A 26677-nucleotide genomic window follows, 5' to 3' on the forward strand; every position below is an offset into this window, starting at 1 on the left:
GAACTCTTGTATCTCTTTTATTAAATTGTATTTTAGAGTTGTAATCTAACATTGAAAACTCAGGATTTTAGATGTGAAATCTTTTTTACATGAAAAAATGACAGTAGTTGTGTTCACTTCCATCCACAAGAACTCAGTGGACTGGATACAAAAGTTATTTTTTCTGACAGCTGCTGACTGAATCTGAGTGAGTTTATAACAGTTTTAAAACTTCTAAAGACATTCAGTTGAGGCAGCGTTACAGAGTAAAATTAAAAATGAATGTAATATTTTTTGTTTTCCTTTTGATGTAATTCCTTATTGTTATTTATGTATTTATATGTGCATTGTTTTTGGAAAATTGTTAATAAGGACCAAAATAAATCACTACTACTACTACTAATGTTTGCATCAGTCATACAATGCAGTAAAATTCTATTCTGCACATGTAAAAAAACAGCCCTGGGTGCACTGGGTTTAGCCCTGAATCTAGTCAACTTCTAAATCCGCCCCTGCACTTTTCTTTATTTGTTTCCTTTTCTTTATTTGTTTCCTTTTCTTTATTTGTTTCCTTTTCTTTATTTGTTTGGGTTTCTTTTGTTATCGACATTTCACTAACTAGGCTACAGGTCTTCCTTAGAAAAATAAATAAATTAATACCAAAATAAATATATAAGCCAAATAAATAAATATAAATAAGTAATACAATATATTAAAAGTGTAATACAAAAATAAATAGTAAATAAGATGAATAGTAAATAATATAAAATAATAGTGATTTTTGTTACATAACACAGGTATGTGTTATGCTCCTCGAGCTCCATTCACAGCGACGGTCACGCCTCGACAGGAAGTGACGTATATGGCCACGAGCGTGACGAACAGCCCTTTCGAAAATACAACAAGGAAGTGAAGGTTTATTGTAAAGGAAAATAATCACCGGATAAAACATATCTTCAAACCGGGAGCAGCCTCGCTCGGTTGTTGGGTGTCGGGGGGGTAAAGTCACCGTGGACTTTCCCGTGAGCCCGTTTCAGATCGTCTCTTAGAGCCTGCTGTTAGCCAGCCAGCTAGCGATGAACACGGACGTGGAGTTTCACATCAGGCAGAATTATCCGTGGACCAAGCTTCCAGCTAATGTCAAACAGGTACTGTGCTTTAACCACACCGCGGGTCAGGGGTAGAGGCGAGCCCCGCTGTGTCCCGGAGGGAGAGGCGAAAGAGGGAGGGGGAGCTGTCAATGTCACCGCGGTGCTCTCCTCTCTCTCCAGCGGTTGGCATTGTCGCACTACCCGCTCCTTCCTCTGCAGAAGGTTTCACTGTTCAGCCATAACTGACCCAGCGTTATATTGCAGTCTCTGGAGCTCCGCTGCCTCTGCTGAGCAACACTGGCATCACTTGACAGGTTGTTTAATAGGTGGCGCCACATGATTATAGCATGTGGGTGTCACCTGCAGATGCTGCAATCACACCTGTGTGCACGGTTATGTTTTGGGGACTTGCAATGTCGAAAAATAGGAAGGATGTTATACTATTAATAGTCGATAATAGCGGTTACCTGCACATACATACATGCAGTTTGAGTTGCATCTGTCCCTGGGTTCTGTCCTCCAAAGCAGGGTTATATAAACTCAGGGGGCCCCAGTCCTCCAGGGGCCCTGCAAGCTCCAAGTTGCATCAACTGGTTTGTACTAATTAAACTATAAAGATGGGAGATGCACCGATTCAACTTTTTACTGATTCTGATATAAGATGTATCTTTATTGATCCTCCTTGAGAGAAATTCAAAATTTATACAGCAGCACAGTGCAAAAAAGCAGCAGCGTAAGGGTGAAAGTGATAAATAAAATAAAATAAAATACTACATACAGTAAACGATCTCTGTGTGAATGCATCTGCAATGTAAAAATGTGCAATATGCAGACATTCCTCAGATTATATACATGTGTGCAATGTTCCTGGGATTAACATAGTAAGGACAGCATCGGTGTTTTTACTGGGAGTGGGAGGTATTGGGAGCTGTGGTGTTGTACAGTCTGATGCCTGATGGTGTGAAAGAGTGCCCCAAGCACTTTGAGGCACGTGGCTACCATGCATAGTATCAATCTGATATCAATATTTTTTCAAGTTATTGGAACAGTTTACATGAAAGTTGACATAAGTCCAGAGGTAGACAGTAGTGCTAAAACTCTGAATGTAACTGGGAGCAAAAACAATGATGTTCATTTAATTGAATTAAATGTGGATCACTTCCTGGCTGTTACCTGATCTGCGATTTAGTCTATCGAATTGGCACCTTCAGAGAGAATTGTGAGTTATGCATTACTAAAGCATAACATCAATTACTACCCAGCCTTACCTACTGGTCCCTTATTGTTTCAGATTTGCATTTATATGTTGCATTATCCCAAATTTAAATCTGGGACCATGTAATATTCCACCATACAAAAAGTGTACACATTTCACAGGCATTAGGAGGAAAAGGAGGGTTAATGTGCTTATTTCTGCCCTCACATTTGTTCCTCACCCATGCTGTGTTTTTCCTCTGCAGAGTTTGGGGAACTCTCAACGCGAATATGAGAAACATGTACTGCTCTACAGCATCCGCAACCAGCTGCGATTCCGCAATAACCTAGGTGAGCAAGCTTGTCCCTCACAGCTGTGCCAAATGTACACCTTGTGCTGTGGACACATCATGCTTAAGTATGACATTAAAGGGTTACATTAGCATTTTAGTATTGCATGTCTGTTTTAGTATTGTATAAACTTGCAAGATATTCATAAAAAAAAGAATGGTTAAAATCTGTGCAGGAGATATTCTGTCTTTTAGTGTCAAGGATGGGTGAAGCTGCAAAAATTCTGGATCCTACATTTCCCACAATGCAACTTAGTAACATCTTTTATTATACCTCATTCATGTCATATGGACTGGATGGTAGATTAATGTGTGTGTTTACATCATTTGATGTATGTTTTGTGAAGGTTAAAAGTACTGTGCAATTAACAATATAACACAATGCGGATTCATTTGGTGATTTTCCTTGAATGATGGACATTGGCTGATGTGATGCATCCATGTTTATTTGATTTTTCAGGCACTTCTGTAATTGTAAGCAATGTAAGTCGGATGTATAGGAGTTTCAAAAAAATTCCCCAGTTTCTAGTTACACCTTTGACATCAGTGTATTATGCTGGTTGGAAACTGGTACTTGCGGTACCTTCAATATGCATAAACATGGCATTAGATCCTCCCTTCCTGGTAAACAGCAATTGCAACTTCCTCAACGCAGCAGTAAATTGTTGTGTCCAAGCCCAAGTTGATATAACCTCGATGTCACAGCTACCAGTATTTTCTCAAAGACTCTAGAAAGTCCTGTCCAGAGAAGAAGAAGATATTACCTGCAGTTCTCCCTGGCTGAGTAGGTCTCCTTTCGATACGTGAACTGTGTAAAATCATTAAAGGGCCCCTTTTAAAAGAACAAATTCTTTTGCATTTTATGGCTCACGAGCAGGTTAGGAATTTCTGGCACAACTTCATCTACTTCCAAGGTGAACGGAGAAGGGGAAAAAAAAGTCTAAAGAGGTCAAAACTCCAGCAACACATAGTATATTGAAGAATTTATTATTGGTTTATACGCTACTATGTTTTGGCTTTGGCCTTCAAGCTGAAAAGCATTGATCTAACAATAAAGTTGTTCTTTATACTACAAGTGTTGCTCTCTTTTGCATTTTATGGCTCATGAATAAGTTAGTAAAGTTTGTAGATGAGCCAGATGTGTTTGTTGCTTCAGCAGACAGGCAACAAAGAAACGTTAAATTACAGAAATACTTACTTTCCCCTCTTGGTACGCTTTGTGTGTGCTTGTCTCCAATGATCAAGAAACTGATTATATTACCAATTAAGTAATGTCATTAAAAATCATGTAATTATATACACTTAATTTAACTTGTATTATTTCCCTTGTGACCTTCTAGAGGTTGTTTGGGATCAATATTCATTTTTTAACCTGGATTGATCCGGTATAGATCGACTGTGTCCTAACTGCTGTGTGTGTGTGTGTGTGTGTGTGTGTGTGTGTGTGTGTGTGTGTGTGTGTGTGTGTGTGTGTGTGTGTGTGTGTGTGTGTGTGTGTGTGTGTGTGTGTGTGTGTGTGTGTGTGTGTGTGTGTGTTTTACGAGCAGTGCGCCACGTGAGGAAGGATGAGCGCAAGTATTATGAGGAGCTGCTGAAGTATAGCCGGGAGCACCTGATGCTGTACCCCTACCACCTGTCTGACATCATGGTCAAAGGGCTGCGAGTGACTCCGTTCTCGTATTACATAGGAATCATGGAGGTGAGCAACTTGTGCCGCACTGCAGAACAGAGGCGGAGAGATGAGTGTTTGATGTGGAAGGGCTAAGCTTCAGCTACTTATTTTACTACTGTTCTGTTATTATAAAATTGGTAGGCAGCTTTTCACAACACCTGACCAGCTTTCTGCATGCACCATGTGAAAGCTCAGGCGGATTCTCAAGACTCGCATTGATTTTTTTTCTTTTTCTTTTTCTGAACCGCAAGATACTACCAATTTCACAATTCCGTCTGCTCTGCGGGGTGAACTCAAAGGCACAGAGCAGGAAATCTTATTGTGCAGCAGCAACGATTCTTTAATTAGTTTGGAAACATCCACTCTCTGTTAATTTAAATTGAACAATGTCCACATTTTTGGCATCCCTGGAAACCACAGCGGCAATTTCAGACAAAACAGGGATTCCAAGAAACCAGGTTTTGTCGGAAACAATAATAAGATCTGAGCTTCTTATAACTCCCTGTTGTCATGTGTAATGTGTTCTTTGTCACTTGGAAAATGGCAGCATACCATCTTTTATGGTAGACCTGAATAGATCTACTGAAAGCTTTTTCTTTTGTGTTAATTATTGTACAATGAGCATTTATATAGAGGAGGAATGTGTATGTCATTAGCAACCATGAATGAGTCATGCACTTAAAAATGTACTTAGAGAAATGGTGTACTTGATTTTTAAGAAATATGTAGGGGAATCTTTAACCTACTCTGCAGTTTAGAAGTAGATTGTGTTGTAATATGTTTTCCATGCTGATAGATTTTTCATCAGTCAGGCACTAGGTGTCAGTCAGCGTCCAGTGAAGCCTTGTATATACCAGCTTACGAAGGCACTGAGGATTGATCCCAGGACAAACACACCCAGGGAAAAGCTGTGCTGTTTGCTCTCCAGTCAGTTTGGGCTTTGTCTGCATGACGGCTCGATCACACTGATAAAGCTCATTCTGGTGTTTGAGACTGGAGCAGCCAGGCTCACAGAGAAGCAGCCTGTCAGAGACGTTAACCAGTCGGGTTCTCCTTGACTCCTGACAGTCTCAATTAGATTGCAAACACTGAGCCCATGTGTTCATGCGGCCTGAAAGGTCTCATTTAACAAATAATCTACAGCGATTACTGAAAAATGTACTTTAAAAATTTTTTTTAGTTTATTAGATATACATTTCTTTACATAATGCTGTCAGATATATTTCACAATCTGAACAGATGTGACCAATATGCCCAGTGTTCTTTGTTGGCTCATAAACACGAGTAAAGATGAGCCATTTTCGTTTTTAGCTCATACTTTAAAAAAGGCTTCACCCACTTTCTGACGCATGCTAAGCTAAACCTGCCTGAGCTTTAATTGTGGACACTAAATTGCCGACGGCTATGTCATGTTCTCATAATCCCTCTTAAGCACTTAATGAAAATGGGGAGTTGAAATTAGCATGGCCGCCCAGATCTGTTAATCCTGTTATTAATCAGAGGCAGGGGACATAAGAGGGGAGAGAGGAAAAAATGAGTTTAATTCTTCTTTTCCTTTTCTCCTTTCTTTTTTTGCACCTCCAGGATATTATGAACAGTGAGAAGAGTTATGACTCCTTGCCCAACTTCACTGCTGCTGACTGTGAGTTTTTTTTCTTCCTTTTTTCAACCCCCCCGCCTTCTTTCACATACTGTTGAGATGACTTTACACGGTTCTGTGTACCTCCCACTCCTCTCTGTGTGTCTTCCCGCTTCTTTACTGTCAGTGTATCAGGTGGTAGATCAGGTACTATGAAAGGATGCAAAGTTTCCAGCAAGCTCAGGGATTTGAAGTAGTGTCATGAGATCATTCTAAAATATTATTTGCCTTTTCTGTATTATTCATAGTGCATACAGTACTATTACTGTGTATTACTATGTCTTACTTTAAACCTGTAATGAAACTAGATCTGAAACAGCATTAACAGATTATTTGATTGACATAAATTTAATTTGCATCTGTTTGATACATATATTTTTCTTGTAAAAATGCCAAACATTCATTGGTTTTAGCTTCCCAATTAAACTGAATATCTTTTGGTTTTAGACTGTTGGTCGGACAGAACAAGCAATTTGAAGATGTCACCTTGGGCTTTTTACTATGTTCTTACATTTTTTAGACAAAATGATTAATTAGCAGATAATTGATAATAAAAACACTCAATTTATACATTTATACCATGTGCTTTTGTCAAACTGCATTTATAACACAGCACATTTACAAGAGTTAAGTCAATCCAAATGGTTTATTTGTTTGTTTTGTTTTTAATATGAAAATTCACATCCCAGTGGCTGCCTGTTGACAGGTGTAGCCTACCTCTTGTTGTTTATACAGTTTCCTTGACAACTGCATCTGTTTTTCCAAGTGTTTTTGATTTCTTTCTGTAATTTGATTTTCAAAATACTTGAAGTATGAGTTTTTTTTTTAGGGAGTCTACCACACCTTACAATTACAAACAAATCCTGCCCGGATCTATTGGCTTACAGTAGCAATAGTTTTCTTACCCACTGACTTTCATTACTAATAAAAATAAAAATGTCTTCGGTTTTTGGATTGAGTTGACTGATATAAATCCTTTTCTCATGATGAATCAAAATTGCTTCTCAAAAACGGTCGCTTTTGGCCCTGAGGAGCTGCGTCAGAAATTATTGCAAAACCCAATTAAGATTGCGTCAGAGCTGAAAGTCAAGTGGATGGGCATAGGAAGGGTTGTTTGACTTTCTGCTGTCAAGCGAAACTGACATAAACATACTTTAGCGTTAGCCCGGCCGTCAGTGACTGAGTGCTGGCAGTACAGGACCTTCATGCTGTCGAGACAGAAGGCTGCCAGCAGGCTGTCGGGAGCCGTGCACGGTGGGGCCTCTCTCCTCTGATCTCCCTGAGGACTTTTGGAAGTGTGTCATACAGAAGTGGGTGGATAGAGAGGCAGTGAGTGTGCTTGTGTGAGAGAGAGAGAGAGATTTACGTGGGCGTGGTGTTGTGTGTTGTGTCTGTGTCTCGGTGCAAACAGCAGGATACGCGTGTTTCATTCTGCTGCGTTAGGAGGCTGAAATCTGAACATCCCTTACTGGTCACTGCTTGCATTGGCAGCCATCCCAGCACATTTTGCTCTGCCCCTTTCTGGCCTGTGCAGAACAAGTTAGAGGAGGGGCACCTTTGGCTGGTGACAAGGTGGATTTAGAGCCAAAATTTGCACACGTCAGCACTAAACTAATTATAAAATTTTCTTGCTATATAGTCTAGTATTTTCTGTGACATAGAATAATTGCAGTTAGAAATGCATACATGTTATTTTCAGAAATCCATGTATGTATGTTGTGTTGTGCTTTAATGTGTGTGTATGTGTATGTGTGTGTGTGTGTGTGTGTGTGTGTGTGTGTGTGTGTGTGTGTGTGTGTGTGTGTGTGTGTGTGTGTGTGTGTGTGTGTGTGTGTGTGTGTGTGTGTGTGTGTGTGTGTGTGTGTGTGTGTGTGTGTGTTAGTCAGTCGGGGATTATCTCAGAGCAGGTTTGTGGGTATTTGTGTGGACATACTCCCACTGCAGAGTTTGGATGAGTCACTGTTACCGCTCGCAAATCTCCTTCATACCCCAAGGTATCTCTCCAGTATGGTTATTGGAAATATCCTGAAAAACAAAACTTTGCTTCTTGCTGTAATTCTCTCCCTTTTTTTTTTTTTGTAAAGCCTCAGAGACTGTAATCGAAAAATGTCAGACACACTTTTCCAGCTGTACTGCAGCCAGATTTATTTGCTGGAGTGTTAATGTGGTGCCATTACAACTTCACGGCTGCTTACTGAGGCATGACTGAGTTTTACTTACTTACTAATTTTCCCCATCATCCGACAGGTCTGAGACTGCTTGGCATTGGGAGAAACCAGTACATCGACCTGATGAACCAGTGCAGGTCCTCCAAAGTGAGACACGTTTCTATTTTAACTTTTTGAAAATATTTTAATCATTTGTAGCAAGCAGAGTTCAGAAGGCTCAGAGAATTCATGGTGTCTAGATGCAGCTCTGATATTTAATGTAAAAGTTGAATTGTATTGTATTGTACTGTGATTAGATGACCAACTGCACGCTGAATATGACACACATCTTCAGAAATGTAATAACAGCAGCTATTATATGTAGCATGCCCAAGGTAAAAATCATGAAGATTGTTTTTCCACCAATTATCTTCACCGTGACAATATCAGCACTTGCTCCTCATGTGATTTTAGTGACTCCAACTCATCTTAATTGCTTCCATCATTGTCTCTTTTTGTCAGAAATTCTTCCGTAGGAAATCAGCACGGGACCTGCTACCTGCCAAGCCGGTAGAGATCTCTGTGGAGCCTTGGTGGGTGGCGCAGACAGGCTACATCACTGAGGATGATATCAGGGTGAGATCAGAGTCCTTCTTGTCTTTTCCTATTTTCTGATTAGTATTAGACTTCTTCCCCTTTATTCCATTGAGTGTTGTCAACACAGTCAAGTAATAAACAACATCTTGGCATAATAATGCAAAACCCATCATAGTTCACTTTAATTAAAAAAATTAAAGTTTATTGGCATGATTTGTGTCCTAACTTTCATTGAAATTCATCCTCGTTACCCAGCAAGCTACAGCGATTTATCCCACACGCCCCTGCACTGCATGTGGAGATTTCATCTGACTAAAAATAAATACCTGCCAAGTTCCCAACAGTTCTTCTACCTACCAGAATAAATATAATCAGTCTAGGAATCCAAACTGTTATAATATGCAAATGTATTCATCCTCCAGGAGACTGCACTACCACTGTTGTTCACTGGAGGCGATTTTTTGACACTCATGGTAACAAACTCACATGTAAAAGCATATTCTAATATTGTCTGTGTCTGCATGTAATTACAGATCTGTTCTCCAGCAGAGAAGAAATCCATCGATAAGATGATTGATTCTGGTCCTCAGCTGGCTGGATCAACGGAGTATAACGTGGTGTTAAGTGAGTAGCTATCACAGAATGTCTTCCCATTGAAAACAAAGATGTACACATGTTAAAACTCAAAATGATAAATGACTTTTTCATCCTGCTAGCTAATCACCCTAATAACACATCTTTAATTCCTTTAATATTAAGCACATATAATGCAAGATGTCTTAAAATGGTAAAGGCACTGTCCTTATATAGCGCTTTTCTAGTCTTATCAGGAGGAAACTAACCATTCATACACATTCATTCACTGTTGACACAGCAACAGGAGCACTTTTAGTGTTAAGTATCTAGCCCAAGGATACATCAACATGTGGAGTGGAGGAGCCATGAATCGAACTGCCAAAATACTTACATTATACATAGTACTTATATATTTTTAAAAGTTAACCATATTCAGGTCTGCTTTCTAATCTCCTGTGAGACGATTTTGGATGTGAAGCCTGTGTTTATTGCTTTTTTATTTCTAATGATGCAAAACACTTTTTTCACCCTCAGTCTAGTAAAAAATATATAACAAATTCCCTTCCTTAATTAATATCCACTCCATAATTACAACTGAGAATGTAGTTAGATGTAATGTTGCTTCTATGGTAATAGTCTGTCTCCCTCATTAATGTAAATGTTTTGTTTTGTCTTTTGTCTTTAATGTCCTTGTAAAACAGCATTTTGGAAATTGTTTTATTTTATCACATTGAGGAGCTCTGATGGATTTCTGTGTTGAATCTGTGAGTGACCCACTTAAGCTCCACTCCTTGTGAAATATTGACTTGGGATCAAATACAAGAAAAAAAACAACACACTAATATGTAAATAGTTTTCTTTTATGAAAATTCCAGCAAGGGTCAAAAGTCATTTTCAGTTAAAATATAAACATGAAGGCTGATGCTAAGGTTGCAGTATGAGATCTTCAGTGTACCAGTATGAATTTCAAAGAAGCAGCAAAGGGACCGAGGTTGTGTTTGCGCAGTTTGACAGTGATGAACCTCTGCCCACTGGAGTGGGAACAAATACAATTAAATACAGGAGACGCAGGGTGATTTGAATACAAGTAGCTATTAAAATGAGATTGTATTAGCATTACATTTTATAGCACTGTTTCCTGGTTAGAGGTAGTTCAATAATTGGATAATCTGTACGGTAAAAATCGTTTTTCTGAACATGGCAACAGAGATGTGAATAAATAGAGGCACAATTATGTTGAAAGCTGTTGTATGTTTGTTCTTTCACTCCAGGCTTGTACAACCGGGGCTTCATCTACTTGGATGTGCCTATATCTGATGACAGCTGTATCTCAGGTGTGTGTGTGTGTGTGTGTGTGTGTGTGTGTGTGTGTGTGTGTGTGTGTGTGTGTGTGTGTGTGTGTGTGTGTGTGTGTGTGTGTGTGTGTGTGTGTGTGTGTGTGTGTGTGTGTGTGAACATTCCTGCTACAGTGTACAACTGTGAGACCGTAAGCTAATATTATGGCTAAGTGGACTTGATATAATATTATTATATTTTAAAAGAAGTGAGTAATACAGAGAATATGATTGTTTTATATGTTAACAGAAAATTACAAATAAAGTGTTTAAAAAAAAAAAAAAAAAAAAAGAAGTGAGAGGACACAGTTGTACTGCAGCAGAACCAAAGTTAAAGAATGTAAAAAAGTCTCTCAGGAATTGTTTGCACAGTTATTCGTCACTGTTTGTGTCTTTCAGTTCCCCCACTGGAAGGCTTTGTCATGAACCGCGTCCAGGGCGATTACTTTGAAACGCTTCTCTACAAAATCTTTGTGTCCATTGATGAGCAGACAAACGTAGCAGAGGTAGGCTTTAAAAATGTGTTTCACTGTGCTCCCTTTCTGTGCTCATTGACTGAAATATGTGTGTGTTTATTGATCAACTTTTCAACCAAGCCCTATTTTTTTTTCTTTTTCTCTCCTGATCCTTCCTTCCCCTGCGCTTCTCAGCTGGCGAACGTGTTGGAGATCGACTTGGACTTAGTAAAGGTGGGTACCCGCTTGCTGGAGAATGTGAGAGTCCTATATACTAAACTGCTGCGTTTCACAGGAGGATGGAAAAATGGTAGATCTGGGAGGTATGATCCCCACTTTCAAAACTGACACTGACATATGAGGAGGTTATTTTCATGGGTTCCACTGTGACTTTCGAAGAGATTTGCAGAAATACCTTTTGCCTCTCTGTGTGCTTGAAGGCCACAGTGCAGCAGAGTGTAGACTGAAAGAAAAATAAAGAGAGCAGTGTATTTATTTTTTGCTAATTGATGTTTTGGAGCCATAATGAGATTTAGATCGTCATCAAATCTGGTATGTTTAGATTAAACCCATTTTTCAGTGATATTTGTTTCTTGTTCTTTTGCAGTAGGCATTTGCTTTCCAAAGGTATGCCATCATTAAATTAGATATTCGGCTTAATATGTATTACATCATTTTATTACAGCAGAACATTGGCATTGCTGTCTTTTTTTCCAGTCTCATGCAGTTCAGACGAGTGCAAATCGGTGAGAGAGTATTTCTGCACAATTTGTCTTTTTTCTTTCTGGATCACTTGTACAGACACACACCTGAGAGGTAGACTGTGACACACAGACACACATTGTTTCTGATTTGATCCATCATGCTCCGTGACACTACCAGAAGGATGAGCAGGACCATTCCACTTGAATTGGTGCGAGTTTGACCTAGTTTCCCCCAGTTTCCTATTCACTCTCTATCAGACACACAGCCAAACTCCCTCTCAGTGTTAGGACTTCCAGTGTGAGGATCTGAACTCGTCTGCCCCTCAGTTTCATCTCATCCCTGCTATTGAAAAGCAGCACTTAAGAGAAGTGGTTGAAGGCAGCAGTGGCAGCAATTCTCCAGGAGAAACCCTGTAACTTCAGAAATGACTGAGATGTCTGAGAGGCCTCCTTTGTGCACAACGTTCCCCATCGTGACTTGAGTTTAACGTTCTCTCGTTTAATGACTACCTCATGGCCTGGGTCACTTGAAAAAAATTACTTTGCTATGCTTCTTTAGACATGATAAGAGGATGGCTAAGAGTTGACCTCAGCTTGCACCACCAGGGCATTAAGGTGTAGAACGCAATCAAGCCCACCATACTTGACAAGGGTGGCCTGTTGAGTCTGAATAAAAGATTTTACAGCAAGTTGATGCCTGTATACTTAAAAGAAATAATGAAAAAGCCAGCTGTATGTAAAGTGCCAAGTACAAAGTGGAAAGTACATTATCCAAAACAGTATTTTGACTCTCAAAAACGGACATTGATGAATAAAATTTGTGAAACTGCAGCTGGCTCCTTGTATCCAGTGAAACAAGTCAAAATTTGGCTTCAGATCACGTAAATTAAACTTTGTTCAAATTGTAGCAATATTTATCCATCCATTATATTGTCTTATTAGCACTAAAATGGTCAACCCCATTTTATAATAGAGTGCAGAGTAGTGTGAAACCTTAAAACAGTAGCTAAATAAAATAAAAATATTAGAAACGGTCACAAAAGAGCCACTACTACGTTAGTTTTATGTTTTTTTGTATTAGTGATTTATATTTTTAATTCATGTGGATGTCTGACTAAAGGTAGACAGTTTTAATGTGAGTTATTTTCACTATAGTGGCAATGAAGTTCTGTAAAACATCAACAGTAAACCAGTTTTGGTGTCACCTCCTCTGAATGACTCACCACTTTGAGTCAATGTTACAGGAGAAATCCAATGTAAAAAGGTATAGTTGAAGCTACAAATTTCTCCAGTGACTGTCACATGATGCGTTAGTTTGAATTGCTGGAAGCTCTCGCTATTTCAACCTCATTGTTGCTCTCCGTCAATGTTCAGTGTTCAAAACTCAGCTGAATACTAAAAGGCCAGGAGGGCTCTCTGTAGAAAGTAGAAAAATAAGAAACTGGACCAAAACTAGTAAACTACAACACTGTTAAATTGTTTCTAATTGCTTGAATGCAATCAGCCTCACAGTTTGATGATGTAACATGAAAAGAGTATCTTGAGTACCTGACAAATGGTGTCAGTCATGTCCTGTGTGGTCTGTTGACTGTATTTCTACTGTGTTTCAGAATGCAGTGTCCATGTACTGTCGCCTCGGCTTTGCTGTAAAGAAAGGACAGGTGTTCAGCTCAGAGCAGCTCCATCCTACCTGGAAAAACGCCCCGTCTGTCAACAGACTCAAGTATGTAGAGGCTGACCATTGTGCATCTATTCATCCTTTTATTCCACAGAACAAATCAAACAGTAACAGTACGACACAATCTTTTTATCCGTTGGAATCCCATAAGTGGAATTCATTGCATTTTCATTTGCAAGATCATGGATGTTTTTTGAATTTGAATTTTTTTTTTAAACAAAATGTAGAGATAGGAGACCAGCTTGTTTTTTAATTACAATGAAAGAAGCAAAATGTTAAACTTGTTCTTAAAGTATGTGAGGATATTTACTGTCTCATGTGGACAAGGAAAATTGAGGTGGGGGGATCAAAAATTCACTCGTCCAACTACATCAATCTTGTAAATCCTTCATTCTCCTTTAGGAAAATTAAAATCCTCTAAATGTTTAACATTTTGAATTAGTTCAGCATCAGAGCTTTAATGAAGCACTCAACTGCCAAGAGACTGCAGATGAAAACTAGCTTTAAGCTAACTGGTACAATGTGTCAAATTATAACACTTATATTTAAAATTGAACATGCTCCCTTATAAATAAAGTAAATACTTGGTCTGAGTGTTTGATTTACTTTTTTTCTGTGTTAGGAGTACCATGGACCCTCAGAAGATGCTGCTGTCCTGGGAGCAGGGCAGTCCTGTCATGGAGGGAGGCTCCTCAGCCACCGACACTGACACCACCAGTCTGGAAGACCAAGGTCTGGTTGTTGGCTGGACTCAAGACACACAAACACAAACATTTTCTGCTATGCATGTACATAAATACACGTACTCATGTATGCACAGTGCACACCAAGCACTTTCTGAATATTACTTCTAGAGTTTTGAAACGGCAGTGCTAATTAATCCCTAAGAAAGCTCAGCCATGCTTCTGAAAGTCATTCTCACATTAATAGGTGTTCGTCTAAAACGGTTGTTGGTGTAATTTTACATTTGTTATGCTTGTTAAGTCTGCACTGTAGGGTTGCTCATGACTAACAATCAAAGTGACTGTTCATCAACCATATTACACAGTTTGATAGTGTTGTTTAATGTGAAGAGACGTCGATATGTGTTTGCCTTTCTGTATATGCAGCAGACACAGCCAGCGTCAGCAGCCTGAGCATCCCGGTCGCACCCACCAAGAGGATCGCCTTCCTCTTTGACTCCACACTCACAGCTTTCCTCATGATGGGCAACCTGTCTCCGGTTAGTGATTGAAAACATACAAAAAGACAAACACACATTCTTAGTATATTAAATGCCATACAGAAACGTAGTTATTTTAATTACAATGATAATTGATAATTGACATTAACTCAGTTCTTCTGTCTCTTTGTCTTCCTATTAGAACTTGAAGAGTCATGCAGTGACCATGTTTGAGGTGGGTAAGCTGTCTGACGAGACTCTGGACAGCTTCCTGGCTGAGTTGGAAAAGGTAAGCGAGCAATGGAAAGAAAACAATAAGTTAATTAGTAAATGATCTATAGCTTATAGAGTACAAATGTAAACTTTGTTTTAACTTGTTTCCTTGTTCCTTTGTCCTCCAGGTAGAAAGCACAGCAGAGGGAGAGGCTCAGCGATACTTTGACCACGCTCTGACCCTGAAAAATACCATCCTCTTCCTGCGCTACAACAAAGAACTCACTCAGGACCAGGGACCTGATATCCCAAATATAGGTTACTACACAGTTACACACTCTTTCTCAATTATGGGTGAATACAACAACACCCAGAGGTGTCATAGTCCTTTACAAGTCATACTTGTGTTAAATAGGCCACTTTGCAGAGCAGATTTGATTTTAGTACACAATCTGGATTTATGAATGTTGATTTTGGTTTCCCCAGCTCCTTAACAACAACAACAACACGCTAACAAAAAAGAAACACTGTGCCTGTTTTTTGCAGTAGGTTTTCTCCTGACAGGTGGTGTCAAAAGCACTATCAAAACTACACACACACACACACACACACACACACACACACACACACACACACACACACACACACACACACACACACACACACACACACACACACCCTGCTTGTGTGGAATGACTTTAATCATAAAGTATGTTAATTGTACAGGTAGTTGTCAAGGTAATACTGACATTTAACATTGTTTGTTAAATTTAGCAACAACAAAAAAAGAAAAAAATAGACTCTTTTACTCTTTTTTTAACTCACTCTCTTATTACGGGAAATATACTGTGAGGTGTCATTGCCAGAAGATGATCTGTAAATTCCAGCCAACAAATAATCTAAATGATTCAAGTCTTAAACTGTAACTGATCTTGGAAAATCAACAAGCAGTGAAGCATTTCTGTATTATTTTCATGTGAAGTGTCTGTTTAGCCTCTCACCTGTGTCTGGATAGTTTCTCTACACTATACATCCAGAGTAAAGCTTTATTGTCCTGAGGGAGCAGCAGAGAGTAAAGTCCTTCAGTGATGACAAAATAAGTGTCTGAGTTACTGTGTAGCTGCCATTGTGCCACCAGATGCTGCTTGTTTGGTTTGGTTTGGTGCCTCGCTTCTGATTGTCTTATCTCTCAGTCCTCCTCAGCTGCTGCTCCTGGCGTCTGCTGGGTGCTGAGAGCCTGCTGGCTAAAGCGTCACTAAGCCCCAATTGATACAAGAGTCTAATGATGATCCTGATAATTATTCACTGAAGGAGAAATGAAAATGTATATTCCTAATGAATGTACATTTGTAAACTTTTAACAGACCAGATTCTTCTTTTCTACGATGTGTCACATGAATGAGTAATTGAAAATGTCCATCACAAAGGCCGATACTGAAATGCCTTTTGTCATCAGGGAGCATATATGCAACTATAAGATGATTTAGATAACATGAAACAGCACTCTGTGCGGTTGAATCAGCTGTTGAATGCCATTATTCCTATATGTTGTGAATAAATATCAGTTCCTTTCCCCTTTTGACTCTGTCAAGTCTTTACTATTGAGATTCATCTGTAAACCTCTTAGCTGGTAATGATTTATCTTGTAATTATCAGTAGCTCATGAACACCTTTCAGATTCATACCTTAGAGGCAGGAGGTGTCTGTTAAATCCAAGAGTGCCAAGTTGACACTTCTGATACGATCTCACTTTGGAGGGAATGCTTGTCTTCACATCAAGAAAGAGACTGTGCTGAACTTTCATGATGTGATCCATTGCTCCTCAACAAAGTATCTCTCTGTTGCATCTACACTTGTCACCTCACAGAATCTTTATCTGTCCTTCCTCCTCTGCATCCTTTCATGCACTTCTGGCACATCGCAAAAGGCACACAAACTATATACATACATATTAACGCTTGCATTTATTTCCTAACCTTTTTTTTTTTTACACCAACACTCTCTTTCTGTGTCCTCTGTTTTTTCCCTCCTATAGGTTTCCCGCTGGACATGCTGCGCTGTGAGAGCCTGCTGGGTCTGGATCAGGCCACCTGCAGCCGTGTCCTCAACAAGAACTATAAGCTGCTGGTCTCGATGGCGCCGCTCAGCAACGAGATCAGACCCATCAGCAGCTGCACGCCTCAGGTATGATGTCTGGAGGGAGAGAGAGCAGAGGGGATATTATGTGTCATGTCGGGATGTTGGATCAGATGTGTGTGTGTTAGGATGTATGAGCACTCTGTATGTTTGGATTTTAGTTGGCAGTTCATGCATTTGTGTGTGTGTGTGTGTGTGTGTGTGCACTGTTTGGTTGTGTGTGCCCTCTCGCTGTGTGTACACACTTGTGTGCCCAGGGTTATTTGTGACTGTGTGTGTATGCTTTGTGAGCACTCAGCCTGCAGTTGCCCCCAACAACAAGACTACACAAAGAGAGAAAGAGGGGGGTGTTAGGAGAGAGTAAGAGGAGGGAAGGGAAATGGGAGGCTCATGAGTAATTCCTCTGCCTGGCCACAGTCCAGCTCTCTAGCTGAGCTCAAAAAGACAGAGGGAAAGAAGTTAAACTCTTGTTGTGCCATTCACGCTGCTGTTTATTCTCACACTGCTGGGAATTGATCAAGTGGAATTCAGTGAATTGTTTCTTTGTTTTCTGCTCACACCTCTAATAGCAGCTTCAATGTTTACTTCTTAAACAGAAGAACAACACAGACTCAGCTATTCATCCTTGTCTTCATGTTGCTTTTTTGTTCATTTGAAATATATACTTACATGAGAAATGAGATAGAAGAGCATGTGTTTGTGCATTACTTCTGCTCCTGTATATGTAAGTATGTTTATATGTGTTCATGTTTGTTTCTCCCTGCAGCACATTGGCCCGGCAATCCCCGAGGTGAGCTCCATCTGGTTCAAGCTGTACCTGTACCATGTGACCGGCCAAGGCCCGCCGTCTCTGCTGCTCTCCAAAGGCTCCAGGCTCCGCAAACTTCCGGACATATTCCAGGTTAGCCCGGATTAATAATTAATCAGGTTTGTAGGTACATCGCTGAATACGTCAATGTATGCTGATACAAAAATAAAAGAAATAAATCTCCCTTTGAAGTCAGATAAGAAAAACCACACACACACACGATAAGGAAAATAAAAGTCTGCATCTGATCAAAGATGTGATTGGTTACTCATTCGTCTTTGACACATACCTTTTTCAATTTTGACCTTGGCTTTTCTATTGGGAGGCCAGGTAAGCTGAATTCAAGGCTGCTTCCTTTGTACCTGTCAACCTTCGTTTCTTAAAAAAATGCACCTGATGTATCACAATCACAGCTGTATTGTAGCTCACCACACACCTGCGTTTTCCTCCTCTGCGGCCTCCAAGTTGTGTTGGAATCTCAGAGATATCCTGGGAATGTGAGATATGTAACAAAAGAGTACTTAATGCAATACATTCTCAGGGGACAACAGGTAATATCATGTAAATGGGTCACTCTTTGGTAACATGTTTTCACCTTCTTGTTTTTCTTCACAGTAAGTCTAGCTGTAGTGAAAAACAGACTACTTATCACAGCTAAGAATTATAATTAAACCAGGAAAACTAAGATGTCAAGTTCAGAAACTGAGATCTAAAGTTCTGACTGAGCCTTGCAAAAGTTGTAGTATGTAAAAGAAATCAGTGCGAGGCAGGAATTTTAATTATTTTCATCACTGGCATAGTGGGAGGTTGGCAAGTTGACATGTGGACTTGAATAGACGATGGATGTTTCCTCCCCTTCAACATCATTTTTCATTTCCCAGATTTAATGATTTCTAATATAAAAAGTATTACTGAGGTCAGATACCTGAATAAATTTTAAAGAGTCTTACGAAACTTAAAAAACGTATTAAGTTCTGAATTATTCAGTTTGTTGCTCTCATTATGCTGTGCACCATTAGGGCACACTACTGATGTTTCTGATGCTATTACCAGCTTTGGAAGAATCCTCTCTTTTTCTCTGTTCAGGGCTACGACAGGTTGTTGATCACCTCCTGGGGTCATGACCCCGGCGTCGTCCCCACGTCCAATGTGCTGACCATGCTCAATGATGCCCTCACACACTCTGCTGTGCTCATCCAGGTAAATGGCCACAGGGCTTTTTTTTTAATTAGGGGCATCAGGTCATCTCAGAATGAACATTTGCATACTCTAATGTTCTGTATTTTCAGTAATTCACAGAATGAGCGATTAAATCTAACTGTGTGGATATTAAATATACCTGTTTGTAACTCGCAGGGTCATGGTATGCACGGCCATGGCGAAACAGTCCACATCCCTTTCCCTTTTGATGAGGAGGATCTGAAGGGAGGTAAGTTGTTGTGTGCCTATATGTTACACTTGTTCATGATATGTCAACCCTGTAATGAAGAATAATTCAGTTATTTAGTACAATCCTGGAGTTAAATTATAGTTGTCACAAAATCATAATGAGGAATGCTCTTTTATTTCCATGAAAACTAATTATGTTTGTGTAATTTTCACAGAATGAGAAGTGGTAATCAATAAAAGGCCAAAACTTTTTTATTTAAAAGTAAAGTAATGACGGATTTAGCTTCAGTCACAATAGTATGTTTGATCAGGTACGCTTAAAATAAAAAAAATAAATAACCCCCAAACCCTAAAAGGCTAAAAACCACAGATTCTCACTTTCTGACTACACACTGAGAGTGTTCAGCAAAGATTCACAGGTACAGGGCGCACTTCCATTGTGTAAAGAGCAGGATTAACAGATAACATTTTAAATTTACACCAGTAACATCAGTATTAGTATATTCCCAACGCCTCCACCAAGCTATGGTCCTTTGTCTGGTGACTTAAAATATTCAGTTTGGCTTTAAGGTTTTAACTCAACGAACATTATGGAGATGATTAGAATCTTCCAAAGCCTTTTCTTTCTGAATCTGTGTCAAGCTCAAAAGGAAAGTTTGGTATTTTTCAACCTGGATCCTATTTTCCCATCTCTTTGTGTCTAAATGACTAATGGGGACAACAGTTTTTGAAATTGGTCCTGTATTGAGCTAAAGCTTTGTTAAACGGGCTGCAATGTAATCTGATGGAACAATAGCAACACGTCAATGTCCATCCACTAAAAGTGCTTGTTTTTACCACTGACAGGCTCAGACTGTTCTTAAAGTGTCTGACAACATTATGGAAGGACCCTACAGAGAAATAAAAAGTTTTTCTTTATCCTTTGCTTGATCCGGTCTTTTTGTCTCGCCCAAGGAGAAGTCTCGTTCTGAATGCTTGTGAGAGTTGACTTGTTGAAATTAGCTAAATATTCAACCATGACTTTTTATTAAAATTTTAATTACACAACACTAAGTTACACTTTCTGTATTCCAATACAACAAACTCCTCCCAGCACTCCTCTCTCCAACTCTGTCATTGACATACATTGACGGGCCGCTATTGCCCCAGAGGATTACATTGCAGTCCATTTCATGGCTGCCAGAGGAAGTGTTCTTGCTTAGTACTGGACCAATTTCAAAAACTGGTTTCCTAATTAGTGACTTAGACACAAAAGATGGGAAAATAGGATCCATGTTAAAACATACAGAAGTTTCCCTTTTTAAAAAGTAAAACTAAAGTCCCATCCTCCTAATACGCTTGCTTTCAGATTCTTACATCATTTAAAGAAACAGATTTCACATGAATCTTATGCAGTGGTCTCAATAGGATTATCTGTAGTTTCCTATTCATCGCTGTGAGTCTGGAGTTCAAGATTGCATGCCCATTGGTTGTATTTTCTCTCTTTCTACTTCCTGTGCAGAGTTTTCCTACTCCAACATGTGTGTGCACAAAGCACTGAAGAAGCTGAAAGAGCAGGTGGACCTGGAGCACCAGTGTGGCTACATCACCATGCTCAACTCCAACAACAGGCACCGTCGCCGGGGTAGTGACAGCACCGAGTGCAGAGGTAACACAAAAACTTCTGACAATATGTGTGTCTGTGTGTGCACAATGCTGACGTATGTGTGCACATTGAGAGACAAGACATATAGTTGAATTAGTAGCATGGCCATTGGCACTGATGGTGCAAATTAGATAAAGATTGCTCACAGTCCACTTTAATTATGCTGTTTGTCTGCATAATTGTGTCCCTTATTGTGATAGCCTTTGCTAATGGACGCTGATCGAACATTCTTAGCCTTTACCTCGAGATTTCCCCATACTGATGTGATCAGTCAGTCAGTTTTTGTTTAACATTTATTCAAATAAAAGTGCAGTTTATTTTATTTTAACAGACAGCAAAACAGAAATGATTTTAAAAGTTGTGCTTTTTAATGAAGCTTCTTAACTGAAGGTTGTTCAAGCTGTAATGTAACTGACCAGTTCCCAGAAACAACCTTTCTGTGGCTTAATGCTGATGGAGATTTGTCGCTCTTTTTCAAGGAGACACCCATCTAGGTGGAGGCCTGGACACCAATGGCAGCACTGAGTCCTTTGAGCTTGTAACAGATGAGAACAATGGAGAGAGCAAAGGAAAGACGGACAGTAGGCCTCCTTTTTTGGTTTATTTATTTCCTGTTTTTTAGAATATCTTCAGGTAACTTCACTTAGTCAGACGTTTAAGAGTTTGAAGTGTCGGCAGAGAGGTGAGTTAAGTGTGCCAAAGGTCCCATGTCCCATTCACTCCTTTCACAATCCTTGTCTTTCAGCTCTGTCAACCGAAGATGAGTGGGTCCCTCTTGAACTGTGCTTCGGCATGCCCCTCTTCAGCTCCGAGCTCAACCGCAAAGTGTGTCGGAAGATTGCCTCGCACAAACTGTGCAGCAACGAGAGGTAAAAGGAAACCACCCAGAATTCACTTTTGTTTAAAACACTGAGAAGTGTAAAGATGGGTGTTTCGGTGCAGCCAGAGTTAAGCTTTCATGTCTTTTCAGCCTTCAAGAGCTACTTCACTCAAGCCGAAAGCTATCGCTGAAGGTGTTGAGCTTCGTTCAGTCATTCCAGGTAAAAACACTTATCTGTATTTTGCAGGTTGCTACTCGAGAATATTCACAGAAAAGAAATAAAAATAGACAGTGAAAATATTAATAGTCTGATTTAATTTACAGAATAAAATTGTTGTAAGTAATCAAAAATAAGTTGAATAATCATATTTAAGTTAATTTAATAGAGGTTGGTTTAATCTATTTTAAATACAGCAGTGATGTGAACCAACTCATGACCAGTATTATGACCAGTACCAGTATTTATTCTATTTAGTTACAAAGTCAAGTACAGTGTGGGGAAAAAGCAGTAGTTATTGATAACAATATAGCAAGATATTTACACTATGATCTTGAGAAAAGATTTCTTTATACCTAAAAGAAAAGCAATATAATGATCTCTTTTGTTTAGTATAACAAGCAAAGCTAAATATGAGCACCACTAAATTGTAATTTATTTTAGTGTGAGACGACGAGATAATGTCATTGCTGTGAGATAATGGATAATGGTGCAGCGTGTAGAATTTAGTGGCATCTCGTGGAATGGACTTGGCAGAAGTGGAGTTTAATATTCATAAGTATGTTAATTAGTGTTTTATCACCTGAAACTAAGAATCATTGTGTTTTCATTACCTTAGAATGAGCCCTTTATATCCACATAACCCTAACCCTAACCCTCTTCCATGGAGCCTGCCATGTTGCACGTCCATGTTTCTACAGTAGCCCAGAATGGGCAAAATCAAACACTGTTTTTAAAGGGGGCCTTTCACATTTTTCACAAGCTTCAGGGCCACTGTAATTTCTCTTACATGTTTGAATGGGGAGCGGTAGTGAGGAGTATTCAGCTGGTTGCAATCTGCAATCTCACCACTAGATACCACTAAATTCTACATACTGGCCCTTTAACACAACTTTCAGGGATCATGACTGCTCTCGGTAGCCACATCATCAAACCTCATCCTGTTTGAATTATATTCTTGCACCTTGCATTAGTTAATTATTATTTTGTAGGCAACTAACTTGTATACTGTGATCATGTGATGATGACCCAAAGCCAGTTTAAGAATAGACCTTTAGTCGTTGATAGATATAGCAACTGTAGTTTATTATTTTATGTTATTGAGATATGAAAGACAAAACATTAACATATCAAACATAAAGTAGTGTTTTTGTACAGGTTCTGCATGTTCAGTGTTCTGAAAGTCATGAGAAAGGAAAAGTAAAAAAAGACGTGAGATGAATCAAACAAAACAAGACAAAAATGCAGCACAATTATCATATCTAATCTGAGTGTAACAAGACTGAGATCTGCTTTGAGTTTTAAAAAAAAATCTGTTTTTTCCTGCATGTTTTTCCTTTACCTGAGTACTGACAGACTGTCAGAATGTGTGGATGTGTGTGAGGGTGAAGAGAGATAAAAAAATCAAGATAACGTGAAGCAGAAAATGAAATGGAAGATAAAAATATACTATGGAGAAAGGCATGGTGAACACATAGTTTTAGTTTTGAACATCCTGTCACAGAGCAGCTGATTTTCTGTAGATAAACTATAACTAAACACTGATCCTGCACATTTATATACACATTTTCAGCAACATGATTTAGTGTTTGGAAGGGATGGACATTTTATAAATATTCCACATGCAGGCTGTAAATCAGACAGGAACAATTCTGCTCAGCCCCTCCCTACTTTTTATGTCCTGGAGAAATGTATCCTTGTCCCACATATCATCTGTTCCTGTTCTATACCTGGTATCCTGATCTGCGAACTTTGCCCTGTGTTGGCAGGACGGCATTCAGCCCTCCGACCTGGACAGCGGTGTGTCAAACCCTCTCAGTCAGCCCCCGGCAGAGTCTGGCGTCCCCCTGCCCGCCCTCAATCTCCTCTTCAAGGACGGACAGCTGAAAGAGTGGAGTGGGCGGGCCCCTCCTCCTCTGGACATCTCAGCCCTGCAGAAGGACCAGCCCACATAAACCACTTCCCGAAACGTCCAGATTTGATCACAAGAAAAAAGGCTGATCAAAATCTCTTTGAAAAGGCCCACCCAACTCTCACAGTGTCACTGAGGAAATTCTTATTGGAGGTTCAACCCTGTGTCTTCACATCTGGTCACAAGGAAATGCACTCATTCATAAGCCCCTGTCCATCAGTATGCAGCCATGGCAAAATAAAAGCCACAAAGCAATTTATCTCCTGTATGAGGAACCATCTTTCTGACAGTTTTGCCAACACTAATACAGATCCCCTTCGCTGTCCCCCTTTGTGGTTCCTGGTATTCGTAACAAGGCAGTGTTATCTGTTGGAGTGGTGCTATTATCACAGTATATAACTATGATGCAGGTAAACAGCATATAATCAGGAAAGCCATGTAACTGGAAACCCAAGCGCTGTTCTCCAGTGACTAGCCCCCCTACCCTTCAGTCAATGGATGTTTTTGTGATCCTTGAGAGTGGAGTGTGAAGTGGTTAATAATGTATAGATGTTTTAAAAATGACCCACAAAATAAACAAAGTGTTGAACAGACTTCTTCGGAAATCATTTGACATAATACATATTGTAGGACAAGGATTTACCCGGTCACATCTGAGTTCAGATACAGACCCCGCTGCCTCCTTGTGTTGTTTCATGTTAAGTGATCTGATGATACTGTTGCACAAAATAGAAATACTTTTCCTCTTTACTTATAATCGATATTGGGGGGGCATTTATTATTTGCACTGTGCAGGATTTCCTGTGGATGAAGTAATGTCATGTAATTCTTTTATTTCTTTTTTTTCTTCAAAAACATTTCACCTTTCATGTAGTGTGTGCACACAATTTTAGAGCTCATGTTTAACACAAAGAAGTGTTTCCTCTTGTAAAGTTAGAAGTTGACAGGGCATCAGATAATCTGCTGTTTTTTTAAATCTTTTTTTCTGCAAAACATTCTTTCTCAGTACAAGAGAGCACCAAAGACCATTTTCCCTGTATAATAACTTTTTTTTTTTAAACTTCTGTTTTACTGCCTTTTTTTTTATTTTGCTGCCTTATTACTATCAGCCAATCAGAAACCACCAGGTCTTGGATCGAATCTCTGGATTTGATTTGCTTTTGTTGGGTGTTTTTGCTTTTCTAGTCTCTTTTTTTTAGATTTAACAAATGATTTATGTGCATTTGATTGCCTGTACATAACCATTGAAATCAGCAACACTGGGTCACAAACTATCACTTATCACCCTTCTCAAGAATTACACAAAATAACAATCTAATTTAGAGTAGATTTAGAGTAGATTGGGAACAGTCAGGTCTGTGTGTGTGTGACCCGGCCCTGTTGTCTGCCAGTATCTCTCCCTGGATCCACTCCAGTTCAGTGCAGTGCACTCTTGGCCGACCCACAACACTCTCCAAGGGATTCTGTTTACACCATGTTTTGAAAAATGGGGTTTGTAGTCTAGAGAGGACTAGGCATCTTCGCTATAAAGGCTGTCACAGACCCATGGGATAGAAATGCTAATGCTATGCCCAGCGTCTCAGAGAGATGCGATGGCCCAAAAAGTATCTGAAGTCTGTCATGAATTTTTAGCAAGGCTCCGAGAATATAGAGTATGTTTTATTACATTTAGAATGGTAACCCATTTAGTTGAGTTTCTTCCTCGTCTTGTTTTTTGGAAGGAATCTGCCTTCTGCAGTTTTTGACCCACTTGTGGTTTTTGTTTCTAATAACGTGATGCTGATCTAGAAAAAAAAACAACTAACTAACATGAGGTCCCGTTTGAAGCATGATGACTGTGTAGAAACTGTTGTGTGTATGTTGTGTATGTGTGCGTATTGTACACCTCACACTTGGTGTGTTTCCTTACACGCCTACTTTTCACTATAGAGTCCCCTTAAACCTGCCTGTCTGTTATCTTTACTGTAGTTGCAGTACTTGGACATCCCAGATATCCTCCATCCTCCTCCGGGTATACAACCACACCACAGTGTTTAAAAAATGCTAGTTTTATATGTCAGCCTATATTTTAGGAAATCTTTGTTGTAGCTTGTTTAATGGGACTGTGAATATCATTGACTTGAGTTAATAATGATGCTCTTGTAATTAAATGGGATAAACAAAAAAGAAGAAAGTGACATTCCTTCAACATGCCCTTTCTCCTTCCTCCCTCCATTCTGCTCCAGATACATGTTATTATTACAAATAAATATGTAAAAAGTATATGAAAATATAAATAAATATGTAATAAGAACAAACTCTTTTTCCTGCCTGAAAATGTCTTCCGGTGTCTTTTTTTACTCATCTATAGTTTGAGGTTTTGTATCACTAATTCCAGCCCTCACTGGCTCTGAATTGTAGTCAATCACATTACATGACATTAGGCTGCACTTGGTAGATGTTTTCCAAGCCAGGTGGAGCAGATGGCGTGCAAAACACAGCGGTCCGGATGCTTTGTCCATCTGCCTCAAGTATGCACTTGTACACCTATCCTTGTAGATTTAAACGGACACCGAGCTGAAAAGGCACAAAGTCTGACATGTGAATGTGAAGCCTTTGAAAAGCTATGAAAAACCCACATATTTGGGAGAAACATTAAGGTGTCAGTCTGCAGCAGGCTGTGCCCCCACCGGACAGGTGGAGCCCTGCCTAATTGACTATGTCTCCCAGGCCTCCCTGCTCCAGTAATTTCCCAGCACCACAAATTACAGTGTGTCACCAGGGGGGCACCAGGGGCGTAAACTGGGTCATGTCCCCCGAGGATAAGAAGCTCCAAGAAGCGGCCAAATAGGCTGCATGTCACCCCTTTAACAGTTCATTTCTCTCCTAACACCCTCAGCCTGCTCTGATAGGAAACCTCATGCTCAGGAAAGGTCTAATACATCTGCCAAATTCATTCTGCAGATTTGTTATTTTTGAC

The 26677-nt window shown here is 39.6% G+C and overlaps 1 protein-coding gene across 3 annotated transcripts; it reads left to right on the plus strand.

The window, feature by feature from the left end:
* Positions 1-876: 876 nt before the first annotated feature.
* Positions 877-26000, plus strand: fam91a1 (family with sequence similarity 91 member A1). Of its 3 annotated transcripts, none has more exons than XM_062436219.1 (24): positions 877-1127; positions 2531-2615; positions 4162-4313; positions 5871-5928; positions 8173-8240; positions 8595-8708; positions 9203-9293; positions 10517-10579; positions 10979-11085; positions 11230-11268; positions 13349-13461; positions 14039-14148; positions 14526-14638; positions 14781-14867; positions 14980-15109; positions 16827-16975; positions 17694-17828; positions 18822-18935; positions 19092-19164; positions 20626-20772; positions 21249-21350; positions 21515-21638; positions 21740-21809; positions 23576-26000. In XM_062436219.1, exons 1-24 carry the CDS (start codon positions 1056-1058, stop codon positions 23759-23761), a joined length of 2502 nt encoding a protein of 833 aa, XP_062292203.1. In that variant the 5' UTR covers positions 877-1055; the 3' UTR covers positions 23762-26000. The 3 variants fall into 3 exon arrangements, with proteins under 3 accessions (XP_062292203.1, XP_062292204.1, XP_062292205.1); XM_062436220.1 differs by having other exon boundaries at positions 14529-14638; XM_062436221.1 differs by lacking the exons at positions 877-1127; positions 2531-2615; positions 4162-4313; positions 5871-5928 and adding an exon at positions 7905-7919.
* Positions 26001-26677: the final 677 nt, after the last annotated feature.

This window comes from Scomber scombrus, chromosome 16 (assembly GCF_963691925.1).
Source record: "Scomber scombrus chromosome 16, fScoSco1.1, whole genome shotgun sequence".
Lineage (NCBI taxonomy): Eukaryota > Metazoa > Chordata > Actinopteri > Scombriformes > Scombridae > Scomber > Scomber scombrus.

Excerpts from the sequence above, each read along its gene's own strand:
- fam91a1 (XM_062436219.1), top strand. The coding sequence starts at position 1,056 with ATGAACACGGACGTGGAGTTTCACATCAGGCAGAATTATCCGTGGACC. Across the intron at positions 11,086-11,229 it reads AGCAGACAAACGTAGCAGAG|CTGGCGAACGTGTTGGAGAT; the intron begins GTAGGCTTTAAA and ends TGCGCTTCTCAG. Across the intron at positions 21,810-23,575 it reads GCTTCGTTCAGTCATTCCAG|GACGGCATTCAGCCCTCCGA; the intron begins GTAAAAACACTT and ends CTGTGTTGGCAG.